Here is a 25,836-nt window from a genome sequence, read left to right as displayed (position 1 = left end):
AAATAGAGCAGGCCATCAACCATCAACCCCCGCCCCTGAGTAAATCCTTGTCAGACCAGAAGCCTGCGTCTAATTGTAGTCTATTACTGATCTCATGCTGAACTCTGAAACTTGGATGTTGGTCAACTTAACACTAGTCTTCTGCGAATACTGTTAATCAAATTTCAAATTGAACATCGCAATTTTTCGAACATCAAATATTTTTCAAATGAAATTTTAACAAACGGTGGAACTTAAATTTTTTTCACACTTCACAGGAGTCCAAAAATAATTTTTCTCCAAAATACAGGAAAATAAAAAAAATATATGCCAAAGAATTTTGTTAAACAGTAAAATTTTAAAGTTTTTAAAATTTTTATGTTGATCTGATCATTTCTATAAAATAGAGTATTATTACTATTTAAATTTATAATCACTGATTATTTCTTAAAAAATAAAAATACTGTGTGTTTTGCAGGAAACAAATTTTAATTTACTTGAAAAAGAAATAAAAGCCAAAAACCTCAGAGCTTTATTTTTAGAAAAATGTCTTCTTTTTTTCTCCCATGTTTTCCCCTTTATGATATAGTTATGAGTCGAGGTTTGAATTACCAAAGATGTTTTACTTCTAACACATATACTGAGTTACAAGTGGTCTTTTATTTATTTTAATTATACTGTAGAACCCTGTTGGAAAAATTTTCATGGAGAAAAAAAATTTGTATCCTGGAAAATGTTATAACTATAAACTAAATTTTCAGAACACTCTTTCTAATTTATTAATATTTATTTTACAGAAAAGTCAATAATTAAAACACTGTTATCACTATTAATTATTTATTATGATGAATTTTTATCCTGCAACCATTCTGACACTTTCATTTAGTTACCAATAGCTACCATGTAAAAAAAAATTAACAATAAATTAATCCTACCTAAAGATATTTGCTTTTATTGAGCACAATTTCCAGGGAATTTACAACAGGTTTCTACTGCATTAAGTAGATATTCAACAAATTGTAAAAGTTTTCATAAAGATATTAAACCATGTTACAAAAAACTAACAGTGACAATAAAACATTAAATAAACTATTTTCACATCAAAAAATTAAGATGCAGTTACATATATGGTCCAGCTTGAAATATTAAATTTTAATTCGGGTTTAATTAACTTTATGGTTGGGAATTATAATTCAGTTAAGAGCTTAAAAAAATTGCAGGTTCATAATACAGCCCTTCTCTAGATTTAAAATTAATTTTTACATGGGAATTGTAATGCTCCATGCTTCCAATAAATTATTAACAATTTTTAACAATTACTAACATATTTATTTATTTCTCAAAAGAAATAAAGAGCAGCATATCTGAAATTGCAAGAACATTACACAAGTCGTTTATCACTTTGAATTTTTACTCAGTCTTGTCACAAGAAATATTTTTAAAAAAAATTTATAAACACCAACTGTAATCCTTACAGAACTGACCATACACTGAATGTCGTGTTGCTAAAACTGGGACTACATAATACATGAATATATATTTAACACACAAGGCTCGAAATACAGGAACTTTCAAAACTTTTCATGCTCTTCTGTGCACACGACAAAAATCACATTGGCAGTGTGCAACTAATCATTCAAATATTAATCAAACAAAAAAACGGGCAATGAAATAAAAATATATGATTGTTCTAATTAATAAGTTTTCAATACATAATAGAATTTGCTGAAAACAAAAATATTTCAAGATCCTAACCTATAACATTCTATGACTATATCTGTAACGACTACAAGAACAGGAAAAAACTGGCAATTTCATGAGGAAAACATCTTGAAATAGCCTACAAAGAGGACAATAATACAAAATAATGCAAATTCCCAACTAAATAAAATTAGAATGAGTCCTAAAATCACTTCAACTAATTACAACATTGTTTATTCATCTTGTTTATGAATCTTGTTTGTTCAATTGTTTATCAATACTTGTTTATTCAACAAATGCTAAAAATATACATTGTCTCTAGCAAGGGCAGGGTAACAATAGATGAACAAACTACTACCTACAGTGAAAACTCATTAATAAAACCCATGTTAAAATGAAACACTTATTAATACAAAGTATTTTCACAGTCCTTTGAAATTTCTATTTACAAATTACCTATAATGCAAAGCAATAATTGTGTAACAAAGAAATTGTTTATATACCAAGTTTGGACAATTTTATACGTATACTAAAGGCTGGTTAATACAACATCCAAAAATAAGGGAAAGAAACTACCTATTATAAGTTTAAAATAAAATAATAATTATGGCATCAGTTTGCTTCAGTGTAGCATGGGGAAAACAGCTTATTAATTGCATATACTTAAGTGATGGTAAGTCTTTATGTAGGTATTGTCTAAAACTTTGCTATATCGTCGCCTGAGAATTGGAGTGTTCTATGTCTATTGAAGTCGGAACTGAGATATAAGCATTTGAAAGTTCAAACAACTATGAATATCATGACATAGAACAAAATAATATTGGTCTTAAATTAAGAACAACCATTTTTATGTGCGTAGACGTGTGTGGATATAGTACAAATGAATACTAATATTAATTTTGTGTCCATAGCATAAAAAACCTAAAAAGTGGACATAGAACACTCCAATACTCAGGCGGCGATATGCTGCAGTCTTACATCATTTTAATACTTCTGTAGAACCCTGTTATAACATTTTTCAAGGGGGCATAAGGTATAAAAACATTACAAGAAGGAAAATGTTATAAGCAGGAAATACCAATTTAGTACTTGTCAGTGTTTTAAATTTTGACCATTGAACTCATCAAGATATGTTAACAAGTTTAATGTTAAAACCACTGATGCGTAAACTCAATGTTTGAATTTGCTTAACCAAACCAACAATTTTTCAATTTATTGTGCTTCAAACTTCTATTTTGTCTTTAAAGTCACACTGCCACATTTCTGTAAAATTGTCTCACGATTTGGGATGACGACGTTTAAGAGTGGGAATGCCTATTTTCAATTTCTTTATCACGTGAAAATCTGTAATTTTGGGATTCCTACCTATGAATGAAATAAATTAAACTCATTATCAGCAGCAATAGAATACTTTTTTTTGCCAGCACGGAATAGCTAGCTAACTAAAATATTTTAGGACTACATAGATCTGAAAACACAATAGAATGACAAGGAACGGAAGGATTAGTTATTTTTTTGAAAACACGAGTGCCAACAGACATGACTGAACGTTATGTACCTTCGATATATCAAATACACAGCACTAAGGTAGATGTACCAGTAGTCGTCATGCTAAGAAGAGTTTTATAAAAAAAAAATTGTGTACATAACCTTGTAGGTGTATTACTGCCCCTACATGTTTGTTTTTAACCTCAAAATTTACTCTACAATGCTATCCAACACTCTTCGATAAACACAAATTATTTTTGTAGATTTATAATTTTGAAAAAAGTGTGATTTCGAGCCAGTAGTCGTCATGCAAATTTTCGTGTTTGCCAGTGTTCGTCACATGTTTGTGCCAGTAGTCGTCATGTGCGATTTCGGCTGCATTAGTTTTAATTCATGGATCCAGAATGATAGTATTGTACTATTTGGGCTTCAAATTTTATTTGGTACTATATTTTAAACATCAAAATGGCATTTCATAAAGATCGTTCAGTAATATAATGAATAATCCTCATTAAATTTTGAATTTACTTACAGCACTCACGGAACAGAGAGGGACAGCACATAGAGCTGTAGCAAACCGAATGTATTCGTTACTGAGTAACGGGTGTGCCGTCTAGTAACGAGTAACGAAACGTTACACACGGCTGCATTTTGTTACTCGCATTTCTCGTATATTTTACGCATGCGCGCGCATATTCAATGAATTTACGATACAAAGAACAATGTTTGTTTATTAATAAAGTATAATTTGGAAATTCCTCGTCTAAGTTTTTTTACTGTTTATTAAAGGTATTATGTGTGTAGACAAAGTTTGAGATTGGAACAGAAACAACGTAACAAAGTATTTTTTTACAAATTAGAAATATGTATGTTTTTGTTTTTCACTATCGCGTATTTTCACGTTTTTTTTTGTTCTTATCTTAAAAGAGATATAATAAAGCCGCTCTAATGAGATTTAATTGTTTCTTGGTTAACAAAAACTGTTTAATTATCAAATATTGTTAATTGTTTATATTCTATTTATTATTATTTACGCGACGTCATACTGTACGCGTACGCAATACGACTCAATTCGTTGCTGCAACATAACATAGCATGTTATGCGGTATCACAAGTAAAATATAAAAATGAATCAGGGCCCGCCCATCTTCCTACCCAAGGGCGATTTGCCTTTGTGTTTATCGGACAATGTGTTCCTTGGCACACTATTTTTTTCCGCTGCTCATTTTATACTCATACCATTCGCTACATCTTTAAGAGCAGCTTCCATGGCTGACTCTTCATACAACAGTATTTTCCGTTTTGGCATTTTGCCCTGTAATTAAAGAACGAGACACATTACAATGTTTAGTTTACTTATTAATGTCAAAATATATATCGAATGACCCCTAAATGAATGTAAACAACAATGCCTACACAATTTTTGCAATCAATAAAGTAAAGTAATTTCCGACCCAGAAGTCGTCATACACATGCATCGGAAGTCGTCATAGGTGACGACTACTGGATCTGATCATAATAACGTACTTTGTCTATTAACAACAAAGAACCAATATTATTTAAGAACTTTAGGGTGTAACTTAGCACAACTTTAAATAAAATATTAAATGTACCAGTGCTCGTCAGGTATGACGAACACTAGCAATACAAGGTTTTTATTGATCCAGTTTTCGTCACCCTAACTAAATCATACAAAGAAAACGAATTTTTTTAAATAAACACTTTCACCTCTTCAAGAACATTTAACTAACACATTCAGCACAAAACATCACGAATAAACATGAAAAATTACAGAATTAGAAGTAAAAATGTGCACTAACGTCCTTAGTGTTTTAGTATAGGAATTCCCCTATTTATCTTCACTGCTCTACGAACTTTTGATGCACGGACTTTTTTTGATTGAAAATAGTGTTTGTTCCGAAAACTATTGTGGTAATTTCAGCTAGAACGTCGACCAAATTTTTGTCAATATTTAAGTTGGCGATATATTGAGCTACTTCTCTATTATTTACATTTGAAGTTGCTAGTGACGACCATTGGAGCAGTGACGAGTACCGGTGCACTTACCTTAACCAGCACTAATGTGTAGTGTTAGTACACTATTCTGGCACACATTTCGTTTCTACAGACAATCCTGTTTAAACAATATAATCATATGGTATAATCGTGATTGTAAACAAAAATGTATGTAAAGTGTAAAGTAAACAATTTTAAATACAGGATACAGGATAAGGGTTGGAATATTTAGGTTTTAAAAAAAAATATTTTTATTTTATTTTATAAAGCAAATGTTATAAGCAGGAAATGCACCATTTATGAAACGTTATATGCAGAAAGTACTCACAATGAGCTCATGGGGAAAATGTCAGGACTTTAAATTATGTAAGCAAGACAACATTATAAGCAGGAACATTGTAACAGGGTTCTACTGTACCTACAGCAAAAAATGTTTTTTAAAACCACAGGTGTAGCTATTCCAAAATGGTGTTTTACTATCCTAAAAAAAAATGCATATTGTGAAGAGCCTGGCCTTCTGCCTAGCCCAACTTTTTTTTATTGATTTATTAATGTATTTATGTAGTCAGGATGCATTCTATTCGGACGAGCTGGGTGAAGTTTGTTGGTCTCCGACATAGGTGTTTAAAGTGTCCACTCTCCCACATTTGTTTACAGGGAGACAGGTGTAGAAGAGGATCCCTACACTCTTATATTGTTTAAATTGTCAAAGAGTGTATTTTGGGTCATTATGCTTTCCCCTACAATACAGCAGGAAGGACAAATAATGAACTGATACCTTTTGTTTATGGGTTTTCTTCCACTGTTTGGAATATTAATCAAAATTAATGATGTTTTGAATTATCCCCTGGGTTACGACAAAGCCCAATTATAATGTAATTTACTGGTTAGGAGACTGCTCACAATAACCATAAGAGGGATATTTAGAAATTTTAAGTTTCTTGTGTTTGATATTGTATTCTCTTAATTTGTAAACAAGAAACATAATTATTTATGCTTAGATTTCTTTCACTTAACAGTTTGATAATTAGGGAATAGGACGTTAACCTAGTATAAGATGTGTTTGGATCCTTGAGGTAACCGAACCGCCAGTAACATGGAGAACGGTGCTGGTACAGTTAAAATTCAATTTCCTATTGCCATTAAATTTAACACAATTTAAAATATTAAATACCACAGACTATTTGGGTACCGTAGTGTTCGCTGATTTATTTATGATCTTTTATGTCCGGTGACCATTTTTGATTAAATTGATATTTTAACAAGTTTATTTTGAATAATATATGTATATATTTGGAGATAGTGCCTTTTTGCCCTCAGGGAGACATGTTGCCGGAAATTACGTGGCAGCCCACTCTCGTTCTAGAACGTTATGGACACAGAACACTGTTCCATGTTGCTGCTAGGTATATATCCTTCCGCGGGACTGTTTCTTCATCCGCACGTAATTTTAGTCTTTTTGGCTTGGCATAACGTTTAATCACCATGGGTGAGCAGTCCAATGTTGGTTAATGCAATGTCTACGTGTAATTTTCAAATCGGTAGGTGACACTTGGCCGACCCAGGTAAAATTTGTTTGCGATTGTGGGTGGCGTCAAGATCCCCGCCATGTTGGACTGTAGAGCACTGCTCATGTGAGCGCAGGAAGGAAAGGGAGTTAGGAGTGGGATGCGAGCGTGAATGGCTGTGAGTGCCGCAGAGCTGGCCAGTAACCAGGGGTTGGTTATAATGATGAAAATATTGCAATAAATTTGTGTCGATTCGACAAGTCTTTGTTTATTTTATCTCGTCCGTGGCTCATCAAAGAACCGAACCACTACACTACATACATCCGAAAACACAATAGAATGACAAGGAACTAAAGGATTTGTTATTTTTTTGAAAACACGGGTGCCAACAGACATGATGACTGTAACGTTATGTACCTTCGATATATCAAATACACTGCACTAGCCAGCACTAATGTGTAGCATTAGTGTTCTGGCACACATTCCGTTTCTACAGACAATAATCCTATTTAAACAATCTAAACATATGGTATAATCGTTAGAGACCCCGAAAAATGGTGAAGCGCGAAATTCACGAAATAACGCGAAAATTTGATACTTTAAACGAATTTTGCGACTTTCCTTTGATTTTGACATAATCGCGAAATTCACGAATTTTCGCGCGAAATTCACGCTTTTTCGCACAAAATAATGTCCTTATGTCGTAAGTTCTATTTATTTACGCCATCATAAACATAGGCGTGAAATAAACATAGACTGAAAGACTAGTGCCGTGATATTATCATCGTTTTGACACGTTAGTGAAATTCACGTATTTTTATTACTCTGTTTACAAACAGTAAATATTGCCATTGCAAATGAAAACAAAATGTAAAAATTGTCAACAATCGATATGTGCGCACTACCAACATAACAAATTGACTCCACAGTTTTCGTGTTTTGAATAATGGTCGTTTCTGCCGCAAGGCGCACTGGTGTCGATTTTTCTAACCTAATTTAATTGCATCGAGCTAAGATGGCAGTCATTTTTGCGTGCACATATCTATGAGTGTTTACAACTACCGTCCACATTTTGTAATTTTTGTGATACAATTGAATTTGTGGCTAAGATGCCGAAAACTTCGACAATGTTTGATCGCGAAAGAGAGATAAAATCGGATGATTTTATATTTTTGATCAGCGGGACAAAATTATGATGTGCAAGTTCTGCAATGTGCGGGTTGATTGTACACGCAAAGACACGTGCAAATAGCATGTGGCAAATGACACACACAAAACAAAACAAAAAAGACAATTATTTTGTCAAGCATTCTACCGTGTCTAAACAAATCTCGATAGGCGACAGCGTTAATAAAGCAAACAAGCTTTAAAGTGCAGAAAACAAGAATTTTTTTTCTGATTTTGTTAATATGATGCTGTAAGTTAACATTCCTTTGGAAAAAGCTGATCATCCAGCTATGAGGGAATGGTGTAACACCCATGTTGAAGGTTAGCCTTATTTATTTAGAAATGTTTTCCCCCTCTAATAAAAGTTCATAAGCATATGTAGGCCTACAATATTATCGATTAACTTACCTTTACTTTAAATAAATATGCAAGTACCTCAGATTAACAAACACATAAATAGGATGGATTGCATTGTGAAATGGTGAGCACACCACAATATATTTTTGACTGATTGATTGATGGTTTGACTCTGTAATCCAGCAGTACCTAATCTAGAAAAGGTTAGGTTAGGTTTGGCTAAGAATTGTTTTGAATAAATTAGCCCATTAATATTTTCAGCGATAACCTTATAAATGCTACCTATTTATAAGTATATTGTAAGTTATGTATACATTTTAGGTGCAGGGGATTTGCCATCATCAGCCAACACTCTTAGAGAAACTTATGTCCCAAAAAGTGGCCAGGCAAATAAGGAAGCAGTAAGGCTATGAGGTTTTTTTTACACCGCCAATGGCATAATTTTTTCACAATTTTTTGCGGTCCCTACTGATTGCTTATTTTTACACAGATTTTTTGCACCGCTTGCTAATTTTTACACCGGTTTTTTGCACCGCTTTTGTCATTTTTTTACACCGAAATGAGCCAGTTTTATTTACCATTTTCTGGGGTCCTTAATAATCGTGATTGTAAACAAAAATGTATGTAAAGTGTAAAGTAAACATTTTTAAATGTTTAACTTCACAGAAAGGATAAGTGTTGGAATATTTAAGTTTAAAAAAAAATTTACTTTTATTGAATTTTATAAAGCAAATGTTATAAGCAGGAAATGCACCATTTATGAAACGTTATATGCAGAAAATACACACAATGACCTCATGGGGAAAATGTCAGAACTTAATTACGTAAGCAAGAAAAAATTATAAGCAGGAACATTGTAACAGGGTTCTACTGTAACTACAGTAAAAAAATGTTTTTTAAAACCACAGGTGTAGCTATTCTAAAATGGTGTTTTACTATCCTAAAAAAATACATATGGTACTGGATAAATTAGGTGAGAGTTTTCTTGATCTCATACTTTTTATGTGCCATGCATGCATTAAATAAGAAAAATAATTTCATCCTTCTTTGGATATTTTTAAAAATCACATAAAACTGTCATTTAACTAGTTTTGTAAAAGTTTGGTTAATAAAAAACTCTCCATTGCTAAGTGACAAAATTACAGTCCCTTGTAAGTTTGTATTATTGAGGTTTGACTGTAGTTTCAAAAAAATTGGCTAGAAAAGTACTCATGGTTAGTTTACTCACCCAAGTTAAAGGGAGGGCTTTGTAAGTTTTGTACTCTTTTTAAACCAGTTTTAAAAAGAGGAAAATTTGGCCACCATTTTTGGTGCCAAATTAAAATTGTTTAACAAAAGCACTGCTGCATATACACAAGAAAAACTAATTAAAACCTAAAAAAAATCACAGTGTTTTATCAGATAATTGTCGCACCGTTATTTTAAGTCATAAAAATTTGTAGAAAAAAAATTTCTTTCATAATCGTTGCATAATGTTTTTAGATTCTGAATGCTTTGTGTAGGTAGTTTTCCTGTATAAAACAATATATTTTAAAGTTGAAATACAAAGTTGTCTGATGTGTATATTTACTTTTAAAGATTTTTTAAACGTTTCGTCTTAGTCACCGCTGTGTACCGCTTATAAAAAATGTAGCCAGCACTAGTTGACATCATTTATGTTTGGTTATGTTGATTTCTGTATGGAGCGCGCACATGTAGTCGAATATTAATATCGATAGTTCGCCGATAGCATGCAACACACGTGCTCTGTCTAGACCCGAGTTAACTACATTTGACAGCCTGTACTCTTTCGTGATGTGTACTACGATGACAGTTATGTGTTACTTTCGGCTCACAGTTTTCATTTTTCTATTTAAAGTTGAACAAAATTTTGTTGTTGCATTACATTAATTTAAGTTATTTGGCGTGCTTTTGTATACTCTACTTTTTCAATGAACGTACTTTCCTTGAATAGGTTGTATTTTTTTATGAATAACTTTACCTAGAAACATTTTTGCATAAAAATGACACCCCTACTTTTCAGACTTGATTTTAGCATAAATTGTGCGACTATTATGCAATAAAACACAGTAGCATTAATGTTGTATTTTCTGAACAATAATAGGATCCATTTTTGACATGTTTTAAGTCAACTTTTGTGGTAGAGTTTGTAGAAGCCCTCAACAAAATAATAAATCATTCCTCCCATTTATCACATGCAGGAACTTGTTAATATTAGGCTAAAAATTAAAGGTATGGAAGGTTCATTCAAACCAACTACTAGCATAAATTGATTAATGCAATAGACAATAGAGCCGGAATAAATTCTGCACAAATGTCCAGCAAACACAAGTTTATCAGATATACCTTCATGAACGACAATAAGCAACCAACAGTAAAGACTTCATGATCCAGATCATATGACTCCAGCACCAATATACAATGCATTCTGGCAAGAATCACTGAATTTCCGAAAATCAATCAAAGACTGCAGAGATATCAAAATCTCAATTATTTCAAACATGATAACCCAGCGGATTGAGTGCATGCATAATGCACAGATCAATACGTAAATTTAAGCCAGTGTTGTATCATTATCTCCACACACAAAATTCTAACACATCATATATCACTTACACCACACCAGTAAACAGAAACATGAAAATAACAATGATTCTTCAACTACCAACTTAATGTACACTAGCTTAAGAGAGGTTTATGTTTCTGACAAAGTAGAGTGGAAATTTTGAAGACTGAAATGGCTTTGTGAGCACATTAGTGTACTCAAAAGCATTAGTACATTATTACAAATGATTCTTTTTTTTTTCTTATTCCAAGAAGTAAAAAACTAAATGCAAACAAACATTCTGGGGCACACAACAGAATTTCAATGTTTATGCAGATTTTCCAGCAGCTGTTTCTAACCTTCATACAACACTCGCACATGAAGTAGCTTTAAAGGTGAACAAAAAAACTTGCAAATGGTAACAGTGGTACAAAACCGGTGTATGCAAGAGGTTTTCACGTAGGTAATACACCGATAACTAGTTTCAAAGGTTTACCACACAACACAAGATTCTTCCTCGTATATGAAAATTCTGCCCTAACTGGACAGGTGGTCTGGAAGTCTCGTCGGCACAAACGAGTCACAGCTTCTGCAGCATCTCGGAGATCCGCTCGTGGAGCGTCCTGTTCGTGCCCACGGGACTCACCAGGTGCTCCACGCCCAGGCCGTTGCAGACGATGACCGGCCGTCCGTCGCGGTCCACCGGCACGGGCAGTCCCTGGACCATGGCCACCTTGCGCTGCAGCCCGTAGTTCAGGAGCCGGCTGTGGTAGCCGACGCTGTAGCCGGACGCCTCCGAGTTGGCGGGGGTGCCCGGGCGGGACCCCCAGCGCCCGAACGGGCCGGCCGCCTGGTTCCGGGAGTGCCGTCCCACCGACGCCGAGCGGCTACGGCGAGACAGGTGGCCCGCCGAGTAGACGGAGCCGGGCCGCGACCGCCGCCCGTTGCCCCCGCACAGCTCGTTGAACCTCTGCATGTTCCTCACCGTCAGCTGGCTGCCGCTCCTGCCGACTGCCGAGCACACCGCTGCTTACCGGACTTGACGGCACACTGCACGACCATCGAACAGAAGCCCAAAAATATTTCGTAGAACGCACGAACAAATACATGACCTAAGCCTTAACCAGGGTATCCTAACAAAACTAACAAAAGTTACCCGACAAAAATTTCAAAACATCTCTAAATTATTTAAAGAAAAATTTACCTATTATGCAATTGTGAAAGAAATAAAAATGATTCAGCCCCCAACATCCCCATTGCTGGCCTAGTTCAAACAGAACCTTGCATATGCCCTTTTATAATAAATTGTATGATTACGCCTTAATACATTTGAAAAAAAAATAATTTATAGCCACATGATATTTTCCCTTCAAAATAATAACACTGGGAAATTTTCAAGACTTTTCCAGTAAATTCCCTCTATCTACGATCAATTCAAACTTATTTTCCCTGACTTCTCAAAATATGGACACTTGTAACATTACAATGAGGGCTGATGAAATGAGAACAGAGCATTGACGGTGGTTGGAGGTGGATGGAGGAAAACGGAAACACCTCGAGACAACCCACCCGCTCACGCCAACATACACCTGTTTCCCACATGTAAACAATCCATGTTTACCCATGCCGTGAATCAAATCTGGTTTCGTTGGTGGAAGGTGATTGATCTGTCCACTCATTTGCCATCGCCACTTTGTGACATATGTAGGAATATAAAAAATGGGTTCTCACTGCATAATCAGGTGCACATTGTAGTGTCTAAAAAAATTTTTCAATGTAATTCTGAGAGTCATTGTCATTGAACATGCATGAAGACACCATATTTACAGAAACTAATTATTATCTATTTTTTAAAAACTATGTAATTGTAATATATACAAAGTAATTGTAACTACCACTGTTCATTATGTATCTAATTGCAGTTACTCTCTTTTTAAGTATGGTACATAAAAATTTACTGGGAAATGATAGGTACTGGTAGACGCCATCTTGGTTTCAACAGAGTTTTTGTGCTTGCAACAGTCTGAATGACACTTGTATATTATAACAAGATAAAAACAGTTGACATAATTCTCATTCTAGCTCTGATTCTTCAAATAGTTTTGGGTTATTGCCTTGATTCCATCTCAAAATAAAGAGGCACATACCACATTATACTCTATTAATAAGCTTTCCCTGTTAATATGTCTAAAATTTTAAGATCTTGAACATCAATGCTGCCAACCTCCAGGCATATCCTTTACTAATCTCAATCATCATATATGTAACTAGCTAAACCCGGCCACGCTTTGCTGTGGCACAGTTTAATATTAATTCATTGTTTAATTTAATATTTTACTGTGCATGGCTGTGGAATGTAATAGAAGAAATAAAAATGTGTTTAGCTTAAATATTTTTATTGTAAAGCTAATGGAAGGACTACATTCCTTGTTTTCCCATTTTTTGCATAAACATATAGATCAGATGGTTTACCGACTCTGGAGCACCCGACATATAACTGTCCATGAGAGAAGCATTCATTTTCTAAATTCAAACCGCACACTTGCAAAGATTGTCCTTGTGCTTTATTGATGGTCATAGCGAACGCAAGGCGTATTGGAAATTGAAGTCGTTTGAACTCGAACGCCATATCTGTCGGAATAAGTGGCATTCGTGGAAGTAATACGTCTTCACCTTTATGAAGTCCAATCAAAATTGTTGCTTCAATAAGATTATCCATTAATTTTTTAACTACTAATCGTGTACCATTACATAATTTAGGCTGACAGATATTTCGAAGCAATATAATTGGCACACCAATTTTCAAATTCAAAATATGTGGTGGTAATCCTGGAACATCGAGTGAATTGAGAAATTCCGTTGGAAAGTTCACTGCTTCATTTTGGTGCACTACTGAATCAATAGATTTGTATGTCATTGTTTCACCTTCGATTCTGTTTATAATACTATTGTTCATATCGTGTACGTCAACATTTTTAGCCACTAGAATGGCTCTTTCGCTCAACCATGCATGATTTTTGAATTTTGTTTCGATGTTTTGGAATACCTTGTCTACTAATTCCTCTTTTGAATCTACGATGTTGCATAAATCAGATGATAAGCTGATTTTTCCTGTTTCTGGATTTGTAGGTACAGTGCCGTTACCAACTTCAATTAATTGTCTTGAAAATATGACTGCTGTTGGATCGTTCTGAAGTTTAACTCGCATATTCGTGGTTAAATGCATTTTTTTTACTGTGCTCCAAAAATTTGAATATTTTTTAATTTAAACGTATTTTTATCAATAGAGTCGAAAGAATATACTTTCAAATTAAATAAAGTTTTTTATTCTTTCTTGAAATATATATATATATATACATATTTGTGTAAATTATAGTCGTCAAGGCACAATGGTCGAGTAGCCTGATGTGCTTGAACTTCGACAATATGGTACAGCATCGTCGAGCGTGGTCACAACTAAGTTGGGTGACCATGATATTTAGTTATAGAAACTTTTTTTTTCCGACTTTTCCGGTGGATTTTCCCAAACTTTTATTTCATATAAACACTCTTCTGTTAAGATGCAATGTTCTGTAAAAATTTCAATCCAAACCATCGTATACTTTCCGAGTTTTGCGGCCAAATACATACGGAAGCTAAATTTTTATATATATAGATAAATCACATGTAAAAGAAACATAGTTTACACCTAATACTAAACAGTACAAAATAATTGACACTCACTCTGATATAAAAACAAAATGTTCCAACCTTAAAATATTATTTTTAAAAAATGTAAAAAATTAAGAAGTAGAATAAATTGCAGAAATTAATTTTTTATATTTATTTGCAGTACAAATGATTTACCTTCTTAAAGCATAAGCGATATGAGCAATTTTTACTGGACGAAATGCTGACGTATACACAATATTTTAGACGAGTCATTAAGTTTCTTAGTTTCTGTAATAAATAACACTCCGTAGCTCCGTAACTGGACTTCTAATCGTAATCAGTGATGACTAGGTAAAATCTGCAGTACTTGGCGGCACTGCATCAAGTACACCTCACTGCAAAAACCTCGAGAGACACGGACTCACCACTTCCAGACCGATATCTCTGGCCGGCTTGGCAATTCATTGCCAACTCATTGGGGATGACTACACTGAGGTCGTCGTCACTTCCGTGGGATCTGAAACAGAGAAAATCCAACTAACACAAGTATCATTAATGCGTGATGAGTACCAGAATGTTAAATACTACCGTATTTACCCGAAAACGTGACTGAATGTAATGGGACACAAACGTTTTGATGAAAAAGACTCAATGGAGTGTAAATCACAATTGAAGTCCCTAGCACTTTAAATTATTCAAATTAAAAAATTTATTACATTTTTGCTAAACCTGGTCCGGTGACACTATTGCCACTAGAGTGATTTATACCGCCTCTTTTGATACACCTAGCTGCAGTTAAAAAAATATATATGTTTTATGACTATAGTTCAAAAGTAGCCGTTCAGAACGCAAAGAATGCCGTGGTCGCCTGGGAGAATGAAGAGGGTGGGGAATGTTGCCTTTGCCAGCAACCACAGTGAAGAGAAGTGAAAGGAAGTGGAATGAACCCTGCCACGAACTTCATTTGCACCCTTTCCTTCATCCTCCATCTCTCATCTGTCACGCCTGTGACCAGGAATCCCTGGACTAAAGTGGTATAAGGAACGCAGTATACAGGCAGAGTATGTAGTTTTTTATATAAGCTGTTCCCGATGGCAAGATACAAGTTCGCGATTATAATGTGACCCCCAACTGTTAGTTTAAACAGTTTTGGTAAAAAAAAAAAATCATGGCCTTATAGTCTGGTAAATACAGTGATTTTTTTTTATGTCCACCATGAAATACCGAGACTGAACACACCTAGCAGACATCTTCATCATCAAAGACCGCCTCTCTTGCAGCCTCTTCAGCGCCAGCAGCCTGTTATGCACAAACTGCTTTGAGAAAGGTGCCTGTCCCTGAAACACAATATCAAAAATAAGACAAGATAAACAACTCAATAGCAGTTGCTCAGAAAAGTATCCTGCATTTTCTTGTGCAGTCACTACCAATCTACATTAAAAACCTATTCAGCATTAAGAACAATTTATTGATATCTGGAGGCTGATCTGTTGTAAGAAAAATAAATGATTCTGTAACATTTACTTGAGAAATATCCATGATCTGCAGTATATCGAATAGTGTAAGAAAAGAAGCAGGTAAAAATTCAGTCCATTTAAAATACACACATAAACAAGACCAGAAAGGTTTTAAAAAGTATTAATTCTAAATGTTTAACAAAAGCATTTGTAAGCTACAGAATTATTGTATTTTTATTTCAAGAATTTGATGGCTTTGAGCTCATCAGAAGAGATTTTTGGTTTTGGTAACCTGGCTTATTAAATAGCAGTCCGCACAGTACACCAAAACTCATCCTGTTCAACAACTGACAGTGTGAATATTGCACTTTCAAAAGAAGGAACATCTAAAACCAAGATGTTTTGAGAAGAAATCCTAAAACCAAGCAGCCCTTTTTCTAAAACAGATTTTCTAAAAAGGGTTTTACTTTATGCATTTATGACTGTATTTTACGAATTTGGAATTGGATGAGTGATATTTGGTTTATTGAACTTAAAAGTAAGGTGGTTGTTTAATTTTTTTTCAATGCTTTCTTCATGAAGATTTGAAATGGATTCATAAATACAATTAAAGTGTTATGATGTGATTGACTGGATTTCCAGTTGAACTTCTGAAACAATATTTTCTAGCAATGGTGAAAAGCCAATTTCTCATTTAATGGTGTTTGCCATCATTTTACGGAATTTGTTTGCTGTTTACTGGGAAATTTAAAGTGAGTACACTATCCTGTGAAGGTTTTAAAATCACCTATAACTTTCAAATTTAGAATTTAAACCATGGTTTAAACCAAGTGGTTTCCATAAAAAAAAAAATTGTTTTTAAATTATGTATTGTTAAAAACAATTATATTAATTTTTTCAATGAGAGGTATAATTCTACTCTAATAACGTTTGCTCATTAATGTTTCTTGTGATTTACAGGAACGAAAAATTATATACTAATAAGATATTATCATTTAAATTATCTGAATACATTGTAAATTATACCCATATAAATATCTCTCCAAAACTAAAAATATTAAATAGTTAATTCCTATTCTGTGAGAAATCCCCAACTGTACTGTAAATACCCATTCTGTGGGAAACACCCAATTTATGGAGATTCCTCCTCCTGTGGGGAAATACCATTTCTGTGGTTAAGCCCCAGTCAGATGTGCAGATTTGCTGGACTCCAGTTCTTTGATGTTATAACTTTTCTGGTTCAACATGAGTGGCAGAAAGCTATGTTGTATGGCTTTCATTTTAACATGCTGAGAACCAAAATAACTAACGTAATAAAAAAGGCTGGTTTAAACAAAATAACCACGTAGTTTTGTTTATTTAAAAAAAACTGGGTTCTTTTTTCCAAGAAAAAGCACGTGGAGTACGGAGATAAACTAAATTATATGGAGTTGATTTGAAACGGGTGGAAACCTCTTAGTATCTAGGAAGTGTATTGGTTAGAGGGGGCTAAAAAACAAGGAAATAGCAGAGGACAACAAAAAAACATATTCCACATGTGTGTGAGAGATTTGGTATGGAAGCTCATCATCACTTACATGGCAGAGACTTGGACTGTGTACAAGAAAGACGCTCGTAAGATCAGGGCAATAGGTATGAAGTTTAAGAGGAGTATGTTGGCAGTTACGAGGCGAGTCAGGATCAGGAATGAGATGGAGCAAACAATAGCAGGAGTACAGGACAAGAATGAGATGGTATAGCCATGTGCAAGAGAATGGGGAAGAAAGGCTGTCCATGATGGAGTTTAAGTACGCACGAAGAAGGCCTCAAAGAAGACCCAAGGAGGAGGTGGGAAGAGCACATAGTTAAAAGGAGCACAGGAGAAAAGAACGGAACAAGGATGAAGGAGGAGGAACGGTGGACGGACACAGGAAGATGGAAGCCACAGGCTAGAATCAGTTGATGATGATCGATTGATTCACGCAACATCATTAACTATGGTCAGGGGCGCAACAGGGGGGGGGGGGGGGGGGCAAGGGTATTTTGCCCCCCCTCTGAAACGGTGAAGTGGGGGCAAACAGGGGAAAAGAAAGTGCTGTGTAATCAATTTTTAGATAATAAAACTGCTTAAATAGCACCATTTTCCACCTTGAAATACAAATTTTCCCGGGGGAGGACCCCCGGACCCCCCGCTTCAATAGGGGGGATCGATGATTCTTTATAAAAAGGTATATTGCCCCCCCCTTTCGAAATTTAGTTGTTGCACCCCTGACTATGGTGGACCAAACCTAATAACCTGCAATTGAAAATAAACCAAAAAAAGGAGTCATGAGTGAATCGGGTACCAAACAACATCGCTGCACCCCCAAAAGGGCACTCGCCTGCATCATGTGACGCGGCCCTTGATGGATGCGGTTCAGGTACTGCGTGGCGTACCGCACCCTGCTGCGGCCGTATTGCATCATCGGCCGGCCCTTGAAGGCGGCGCGCTGGAACGGGAAGTAGCGCTTCCGGTTGCGATGTGCCAGGGGCCCGTTGCTCGAGTAGCGCAGGTTCTGTATGCTGTTTGGGTCCCCGTCAGCGCTCTGGAGGCCCGCAAACCCCACAACGTGAAACCAACATCCCCCATCCCAGAACTACTGCGACACGTGTAGCCGCACCACTGAGCCATCAGGCTGGTTGTCTGTCCAGAAATTGAAGTCAACTGTTCGGCCACTGAACAGCAAAACATATTTTAAAGTTTTATAAAGGCTAAAATATGCTAGAAGTTTGTTTAATAGCTTGAAACCAAATACCTCGGAACAATCATGTAATGAATATTATTAAACTTACATGGCAGCATACTTGCAAGGAATTAGCATTAAACCTCATTAATTACAAATACCATCCATGTGAAGAAAAAAAAAGGACCAAACAGACTCAACAACCCTTACAGTCATTCATTTATGTTTATTGGTATAAGAATAAAACAATTTTAAACCAACATAAATAAATATTAAGTAATAAACTTAATATGGCAAGATTTAATATTCATTGGAAAATTGGCAGGTTTGAATAGGTACTCAACAAAGCTTATGGCAAACTGGCAAAATTTATTGATTATGAATACAAATGCAAACTACAGCAAAATGGCCAACATACATGTAGGTATCACGGTATCAGTGTCAATTATCTTATGGAAGGAATAAACTCTATTAAATAACAATATTTTGTCCAGAAGTTTTAAATAGTCTGATAACTTTCAAAACCAGACTTGGATATTTTCTAAAAGAAAACATATAAACAAAAGTTGCAGGAACATTATTTTAAAAACAAAATAGTCACTTATGTAGGCCTTTGCATTTTTATCAGCATAACGTACATATAACAGCATTAACTGAAATGTGGTTGTAATTAATATCATTGTTTGAAAAAAGAAATTTTAATTTTCTAAAATGCTGTTACAATGCATTTTCTTTTCTGTTCTGTTCAAGTAGGTTTAAACTAGTGACAGAGCAGGTACCAATTTTCTCGAATCCAAATCTCTAATTTGAATCCTGAAGAGTACCTCAAAAATACCCCTTAAAACACAATCTAGGTTCTGAGGGTCAAAAATAAAATAATACACCAAGAAATAAAAATATTAATTAACTATGGTGCTAAAACAGTCTACTCTTTAAATGTTTGTGTCACAAACTAATATTCCAGAATTAATACATATTGTAATTTTTTTTATATAATTACATATTAAATTGCAATATCTTGGATGAAGGCAAGAGGAGAGGTATGAAGAAAAACTTTGACCTAGTAAAATTTGGAGGTTATGACTTATCAGTGTTGAATTTTTTAATTTACTTAATTTCATCTAATATTTTTCTTTGAATTTTTTTCCTTGAATATCAAATCCTTTGAATACTAGGTATTTAATGGTATTTGAGGATTTTATCAGCTCATTCCTAGTTTTAACCAAGTGAAAAATTTAGAGGTCATTATCTTGCACGTTAGATGGTATGCAAGTCCTTGTATACTAGGCACCAGCATCCACTGCTGCCAACAGAAAAGAATACCGCAGCTTGTACTCTGATTTGCTCCCACAGTTGCTTTACCATTTCATCTTTAAGTTTGGGGATGCCAGCACATACCTAGCTCAGCACTGACCTCGAAAGAGAGAAAGTCTCTTACCCGTTTCATGTTTGCAAACTTCTTCCATACGCCATTGGCTCTGGAGCCAAAATTTGATCTATGTGATAGGTTACTTCCACTTTCTGTCTTCATATGTTCCATCTTAATTATATCATCTACAGAAACACAAAAAAAAAAAATAAACAGCTTAGTTGGCTACAATATCAGATAATATCAGAAACAGCTGATATCAATATTACACTTACAGCAATAATTCCATAACAGATTTTGCAATCAACGATTTATTTAGTTAGCACATGCAGCATATTTACAAAATAACTTTTTAGGTAAGTAAATGTACATACATATGGCCTATTACCTTTTTTTTTTTTTGTAATTTAGGCTTGAGTTTACTCTCAATATTTAAATAGGCAATGAACTTGACATTAAAAAAAAGCCTAACAAAAATATTCTCATTGTTCTATACACATCATGTAAAAAAGGAACAATGGGACAAGAATAAAAGTATGGTATATTATGTTGATAAGCGCAGTGGCAACCGCGTTCTTGCACAGACAAATGTTAAAACTGTTTATTGGGAATCAACCTATGGTAATTGTCCACTGTAGAGAAACCACTCTAAAATAAATGCAAATACCTGGAAATAGGTTTATTTAGTTCCTTAATTTTATTTCTAGTTATAATATTAAGAACTTCACATATAATTAATAATTTTACAATTGCCCGTTCTGTATCATGGCCCCTGCCCTGGTTGAGTCAAGTTGTATATCACTATTCTAAATACAAACGAAAAACAGTATTTTCATGTTAAAGGATGGTGTAAAATTATTGTGAATACTACCGGTAATGTAAATATAGTGACGACAATTTTTTAGTGCTTTAATAGCGTATTTAAGGCTATTTTCTACCAGACATATCAATTATAGTGTTTTCACCACTCTACTGTTTACTTTACACTAGCTGAAATATAATCCTGTGGTTTTCCAAAGATCCTTAGGAATACAGCGTAGCCGAGACTATTTTCTAAAGGACAGGAATGTTAAATGTTATTAGGCTATGTTATGGCCGGGACAAAGACTATTTTCAGCCCAAATCTGTTTTCCACCCTTATTGTAGACAACCAATTAGGATTTTAAAAAAGTCTTGGCCCCAACCAAAATGTACTTACATTAAACATCCCTGTCTTTTTGAAAACATTTCTGGCTATGCTGTATTCCTAAGGATCTCTGGAAAACCACAGGATTATGTTGCAGCTAGTGTAAAAAAAAAGAGTAGGGCAGCAATAACAATCATTACATTCTCACATGAAAAATAATTTCTGCTATGCTACTAAAGCACAAAACAAATTTACCTACATCACTATATTCACATTACAGGTAATTTTCCACCGCCCTATAACCTGACTCAAGCATTGTGGCGGCCGAGTCATTGCACAGGCGAACATAAATTGGTTAGTTACATGTGAAGTTCTTGAAAATATCTAAAAGCCTCGACATAATTATAAATTCAATAAAAATAAATGAAAAAAATTTATTTTCGGGTGTTTGCCTTTTTTATCTAATGGTGTCCATACATTAGACAACTACCTAACATGGTCTTTATAGCTATAATCACAAAAACACCCGTTATATTAGGTATGAAATTATTTTCCTTATTGATAAATTACGATGAGGTAGGGAGATGAAACTGGGAGGTAAAGCAGTCAGTAGGTACTTGCAGGTGCTACATGATAAGTCGCTGGAGGAAGGGTAACTGCCACTGCAGTGGAAGGAAGCAGAGGTGATACCTATGTTCAAGGCAGGTGGCGATAAGGCACACTCTTCAAACTACAGGCCGGTCAGTCTGACGTCGAGTGCAGGAAAGACTGATAGTGAAGTATAAACAGTGTTTACTATAACGTCACTCGATTTAACGACAAACTCCTTAAAAAGTCGAACTTGCTTCACTTTGGTTCGTCTACCTTGTTTTCTATACAATAATACGCTCGATATAGCGTCACGCTCACTCTATTTAAAACGACAACAATACAGCATTATAAATCATTAAGCCATTAACCAGTACTTTCTAAGTTACCGAAGTTGATAAGAACTGCAGATGTGTACGTTCTTTTGTTTGCTGTTTTATTGTATTATCTAGTACACGTGTATACTTCGCCTGACGTACCGGAGATTCTAAGAAATTTTGTTTTTTGTTTTTGTATGATGAACTTGCACATGTTTACCTCGGTCACTAGACTTTTGTCAAGTTGTTACACATTATCATTATCGCAGTTGCTTACAGACTTTCGAACTGCAAACATGGCAAGAAAACGAAAATCTTTGTGTATTGACGAAAAAGTTTTATTAATACGGTCAACAGAGGCGGGAGGAAAGATCAGTGTTGTTGGAAGACGCTTCTGATTTAGCCGCTCTACCGTGTCTACAATGTGGAAAAACAAAGAAAAAAGAACAGACTATATGCAATAAGTGTTATTTGTATGAATATTAATGTTCTTGTGTAAAATGTGTACTATATTAGTAAATACATATTATTATAGGATAATAAAATGATATCTTTTATTTCTCTTCATTTAACAACCACATTCTATAACACCGAAAAATGCTCAGTCCGTTAAGCGTCGTTATATATATTTTACTGTAATAGAAAAAATTGAGGAGTTGGATTGGATGGAAGCGAGACAGCATGGCTTCATAAGGGTTTTCTGTCAGATGGAAGGGCTTCTGGAGGATTTAATGAAGACGGTGGACAAAGGCAAGCAGGCAGATGGCATCTTTAGGGATTTCTAGAAGGCTTGAGGATGATGGAGAAGATGGACAGGTTGATACCGGACGGCAGGGTTGTAAATTGGACAGGAGATTTCATCAGGGATAGGAAGCAACGGGTGAGGGTGGGAAAGGAATGGTCGGAAGAGGAGATTATGACCGCAGGGGAGTGTCATGGGGCACCTGCTGTTCTTAATTATGAATAATGGTGTAGGGGAGATGAAAAGTACATTAAGATTGTTCCCTGATAACTGCATGATATAAATATATATATGAAACCGTGGGGGAAGTGGCACACCTACAAGATGGATTTGGAGAAGTTAGAAAGATTTGGTCAAGGGAAAATGGAATATGGATAAACACAAACAAAACAAAGATAGTTTCACAAGAAAAAGATAGGCAGACAAGCGAGTATATTACTGAAAGAGGCTAAAAATTCAGAAAGCAGAGGATTACAAATACCTGGGAGTAACCCTGACCTGGGTTGGTGAAAAAAGATGCAGTGGGTGATGAAGAAGGAAAGGAGGCTGGGAATGATTAGGACACTAAAAGGAACAAGAAAGAAAGTAAAAGAAAAGGCATATTTCACGTTAGTGAGACTGGTGATGGAATACGCCGTAGCAATTTGGGACCCATACCTGAGGATGGAAATTAAAAATCTAGAAAAGGTGCGGCAGTGAGATGGATGACAAGTTATACAATACAATGTTAGGATGTAAAAAAAATATTTTCATATATTTATTTTATCTGATAACACAATCATAATTCATTGTAACATCACAATTTTTGTTGTATCCAGATCTATCAATGTACTAAATTAAACAGCTAGCATCATGTACCATAGGATCAATGTATTCAGGATCTTCCCATAAGGATCAAGGTAGGCTTGGATACACGATACGAAACTTTTACCTTATTAACACCAACATAGAAAAATTTTCGAAGTTTTAATTATTAATATGTCAACAAAATCTAATTAACGGACTGTGAAAAGTCAGCAAGAATCAAGTCCTAAAGTTTTTACTACTCCTCTAAAAGAGGAAACAAAAGCCTCTAGCAAACACATGTAAACATCATACTACCTCGTGTATCACAAAATTAATAATGCTTTATACATACCCAGAGCCATATTAACTTTTGGATCCTCCTCCATTTCTACAACAATAAACTAACGTTTACAACGTATGAAAAAATGATCTATGCTTATACCTTGAAGCTCAAATACAAACAAAGCGTAAATACTGTCTCTGAAACAAAGTTTCAAATCAAAATGCCGCATTAGTTTTGTAATTCCAGTCAGTTTGTTTTACTCGCAGTCTCTTTGAATTTTTAACCCTCAGGATGCCCGCACGCGTTTTACTTGCCGGGAACAGATACACCTAACATTCATTCCACTAGATAAGATTTAATCAAAATAATTTTTTTTTAAATAAAATTTATTTAATTGCAATAAATATTTACTTGAAAAAAACAAGTTTAAATATTTTTTAAGTTGCTAAAAAAGTATCCATTGTTTAAAACTGTTTACACTTGTACTCCAAAAGTCGTCAGATAAGTCGTTAAATCATTTTTGTTGTCAAATCTATTTTTGTCGCTAAGACTTAAGCAAAAGTCGTTATTTCTAACGACAAAGACGCTCAATTGACAAACATTCGGGGTTGATACATGCTAGCATGTTGTGCCGTCACCCGCGTTATCGGGATCGAGACCCGGGGTGGTCCTAATGGTTTTTAGTGGCTCTAAAGGAAATCTCTGGCGGGCGCAAGGTTAATTCGAGGATTAACCGAATGGGTGTGGGTTTTTGCCCCTGCGTGTTCCACTAGGATCAACGGCTGTTGATGGTGGGAGGGAGTCCCTACTCCTAATAAGCACTGGCCCTAAACACTATAGAGGACTGTTTCCTAATTGTTCAGGAGGCGCTTGCGAAATAAAGAAACTGTATTTAGGTGCTGGTTTTTTAATCTCGCATCTCACATAGTGTGGATGGGGGCACAAGTTACACAATTACACTGGACAAAAAATACGTTGGCACTATATACACTCGCACTGATAATTAATTATCTATTACATGGATGTTACATTGCAGCACTTGCAAACAAGGTCCTACATTTATTTGTGGGTCGACGAAGAGTTTGGTGGATTAACGGCCACTCCTGTGATGAGCTGTAGATAGATTCGTGCCCGGGCTCACCTGTGAGAGTCGCGGGACCACGAAGAGAATATTAAGTGGCAAAGTCTTTAAGAATGCAGTCGGCAGGTGTATGCTCGACGAATTACATGAAGTTCTGTTCGCGGGAGTCAGCCCGGAGCATGAGATGACTGCGTCGCGAACCTTTGTTCCACGATGAGCAAAAATTAAAGCAGCCGGGATAAACCCTGCACCCGAAAAGGGCACGGGGGCACGCGGGGAAGAGGAAAGAGGTTTTAGTTAATTATAATAAATACCAGAATGATGAATCAGAAGCACAAAAGTTGAAGACTCCCCGCGGGATCACACATCCGCCCCGGCCCGTGAGTAAAACTCTACTGCTGCTTTGTGCCGGCTTGGGAGAATAGGAAGCGTCATGATGCGCCAAACTTTCTAATGTGCTGTTATTCTAATTTTATAATCATATTTAGTTATTATTATTTATAGAACAATCGTATCTTAATGGCATGTCTGAATCAGTTGGTGGAAGGCCTATAATAATAATAATACATTGACGTCGACCCATGTGTCTCCCCTGCTCTTAAAAACCGTTATGCTGCGCCAACCCCTGATGCTCCCCTGCCCCGTGCAGTGTGATAATGTGTTAGTATTAAGAACATACTTATATGTTTAATGTTTAATGTGTAATGTTTAATATAATTTTAATGTACTTTTTTACGTTATATTTTGTAATATTATTATTATATGTTTTTCTAAAAACTTTGTGAAATATTTACGTGACTGTTCACCGGGTGACAAAGCCGAGGCCCACACCCGAAATCTCTCCGAGTGCTGTACGTGTCGCGGAGTGGGGGTAGGACGGGCGGAGAGGCGCGACGTGCGGCAGGAGAGGGGTGTAGGCATCTGGTGGCCGGACGAGGAAGACGCACACGGAGACCAGTGCCGCAGAGCAACG

The 25,836-nt window shown here is 35.4% G+C and overlaps 1 protein-coding gene across 1 annotated transcript; it reads right to left on the bottom strand.

Moving 5' to 3' along the window:
• Positions 1-1,285: 1,285 nt before the first annotated feature.
• On the bottom strand, positions 1,286-24,043 carry LOC134532006 (uncharacterized). Its single transcript, XM_063368132.1, has 6 exons — positions 23,852-24,043; positions 20,010-20,125; positions 18,230-18,433; positions 15,652-15,749; positions 14,838-14,929; positions 1,286-11,772 (listed from the first exon to the last, which is right to left on the bottom strand). The coding sequence occupies exons 1-6, from the start codon at positions 23,883-23,885 to the stop codon at positions 11,342-11,344; spliced, it is 975 nt and encodes a 324-aa protein (XP_063224202.1). The 5' UTR covers positions 23,886-24,043; the 3' UTR covers positions 1,286-11,341.
• Positions 24,044-25,836: the final 1,793 nt, after the last annotated feature.

This window comes from Bacillus rossius, chromosome 5 (assembly GCF_032445375.1).
Source record: "Bacillus rossius redtenbacheri isolate Brsri chromosome 5, Brsri_v3, whole genome shotgun sequence".
Classification (NCBI taxonomy): domain Eukaryota; kingdom Metazoa; phylum Arthropoda; class Insecta; order Phasmatodea; family Bacillidae; genus Bacillus; species Bacillus rossius.
The sequence above is the reverse complement of the archived record's forward strand: the minus strand, read 5'-3'. Positions and strand labels throughout refer to the sequence as shown.

Bases quoted from the DNA above. Each gene is read 5' to 3' on its own strand.
- LOC134532006 (XM_063368132.1), bottom strand. From the start codon at position 23,885: ATGGAGGAGGATCCAAAAGTTAATATGGCTCTGG. The intron at 18,434-20,009 runs GTAAGAGACTTT...GCGGGCCTCCAG, and splicing joins AGTTTGCAAACATGAAACGG to AGCGCTGACGGGGACCCAAA. The intron at 14,930-15,651 runs GTGTGTTCAGTC...TCTCTGTTTCAG, and splicing joins ATGATGAAGATGTCTGCTAG to ATCCCACGGAAGTGACGACG.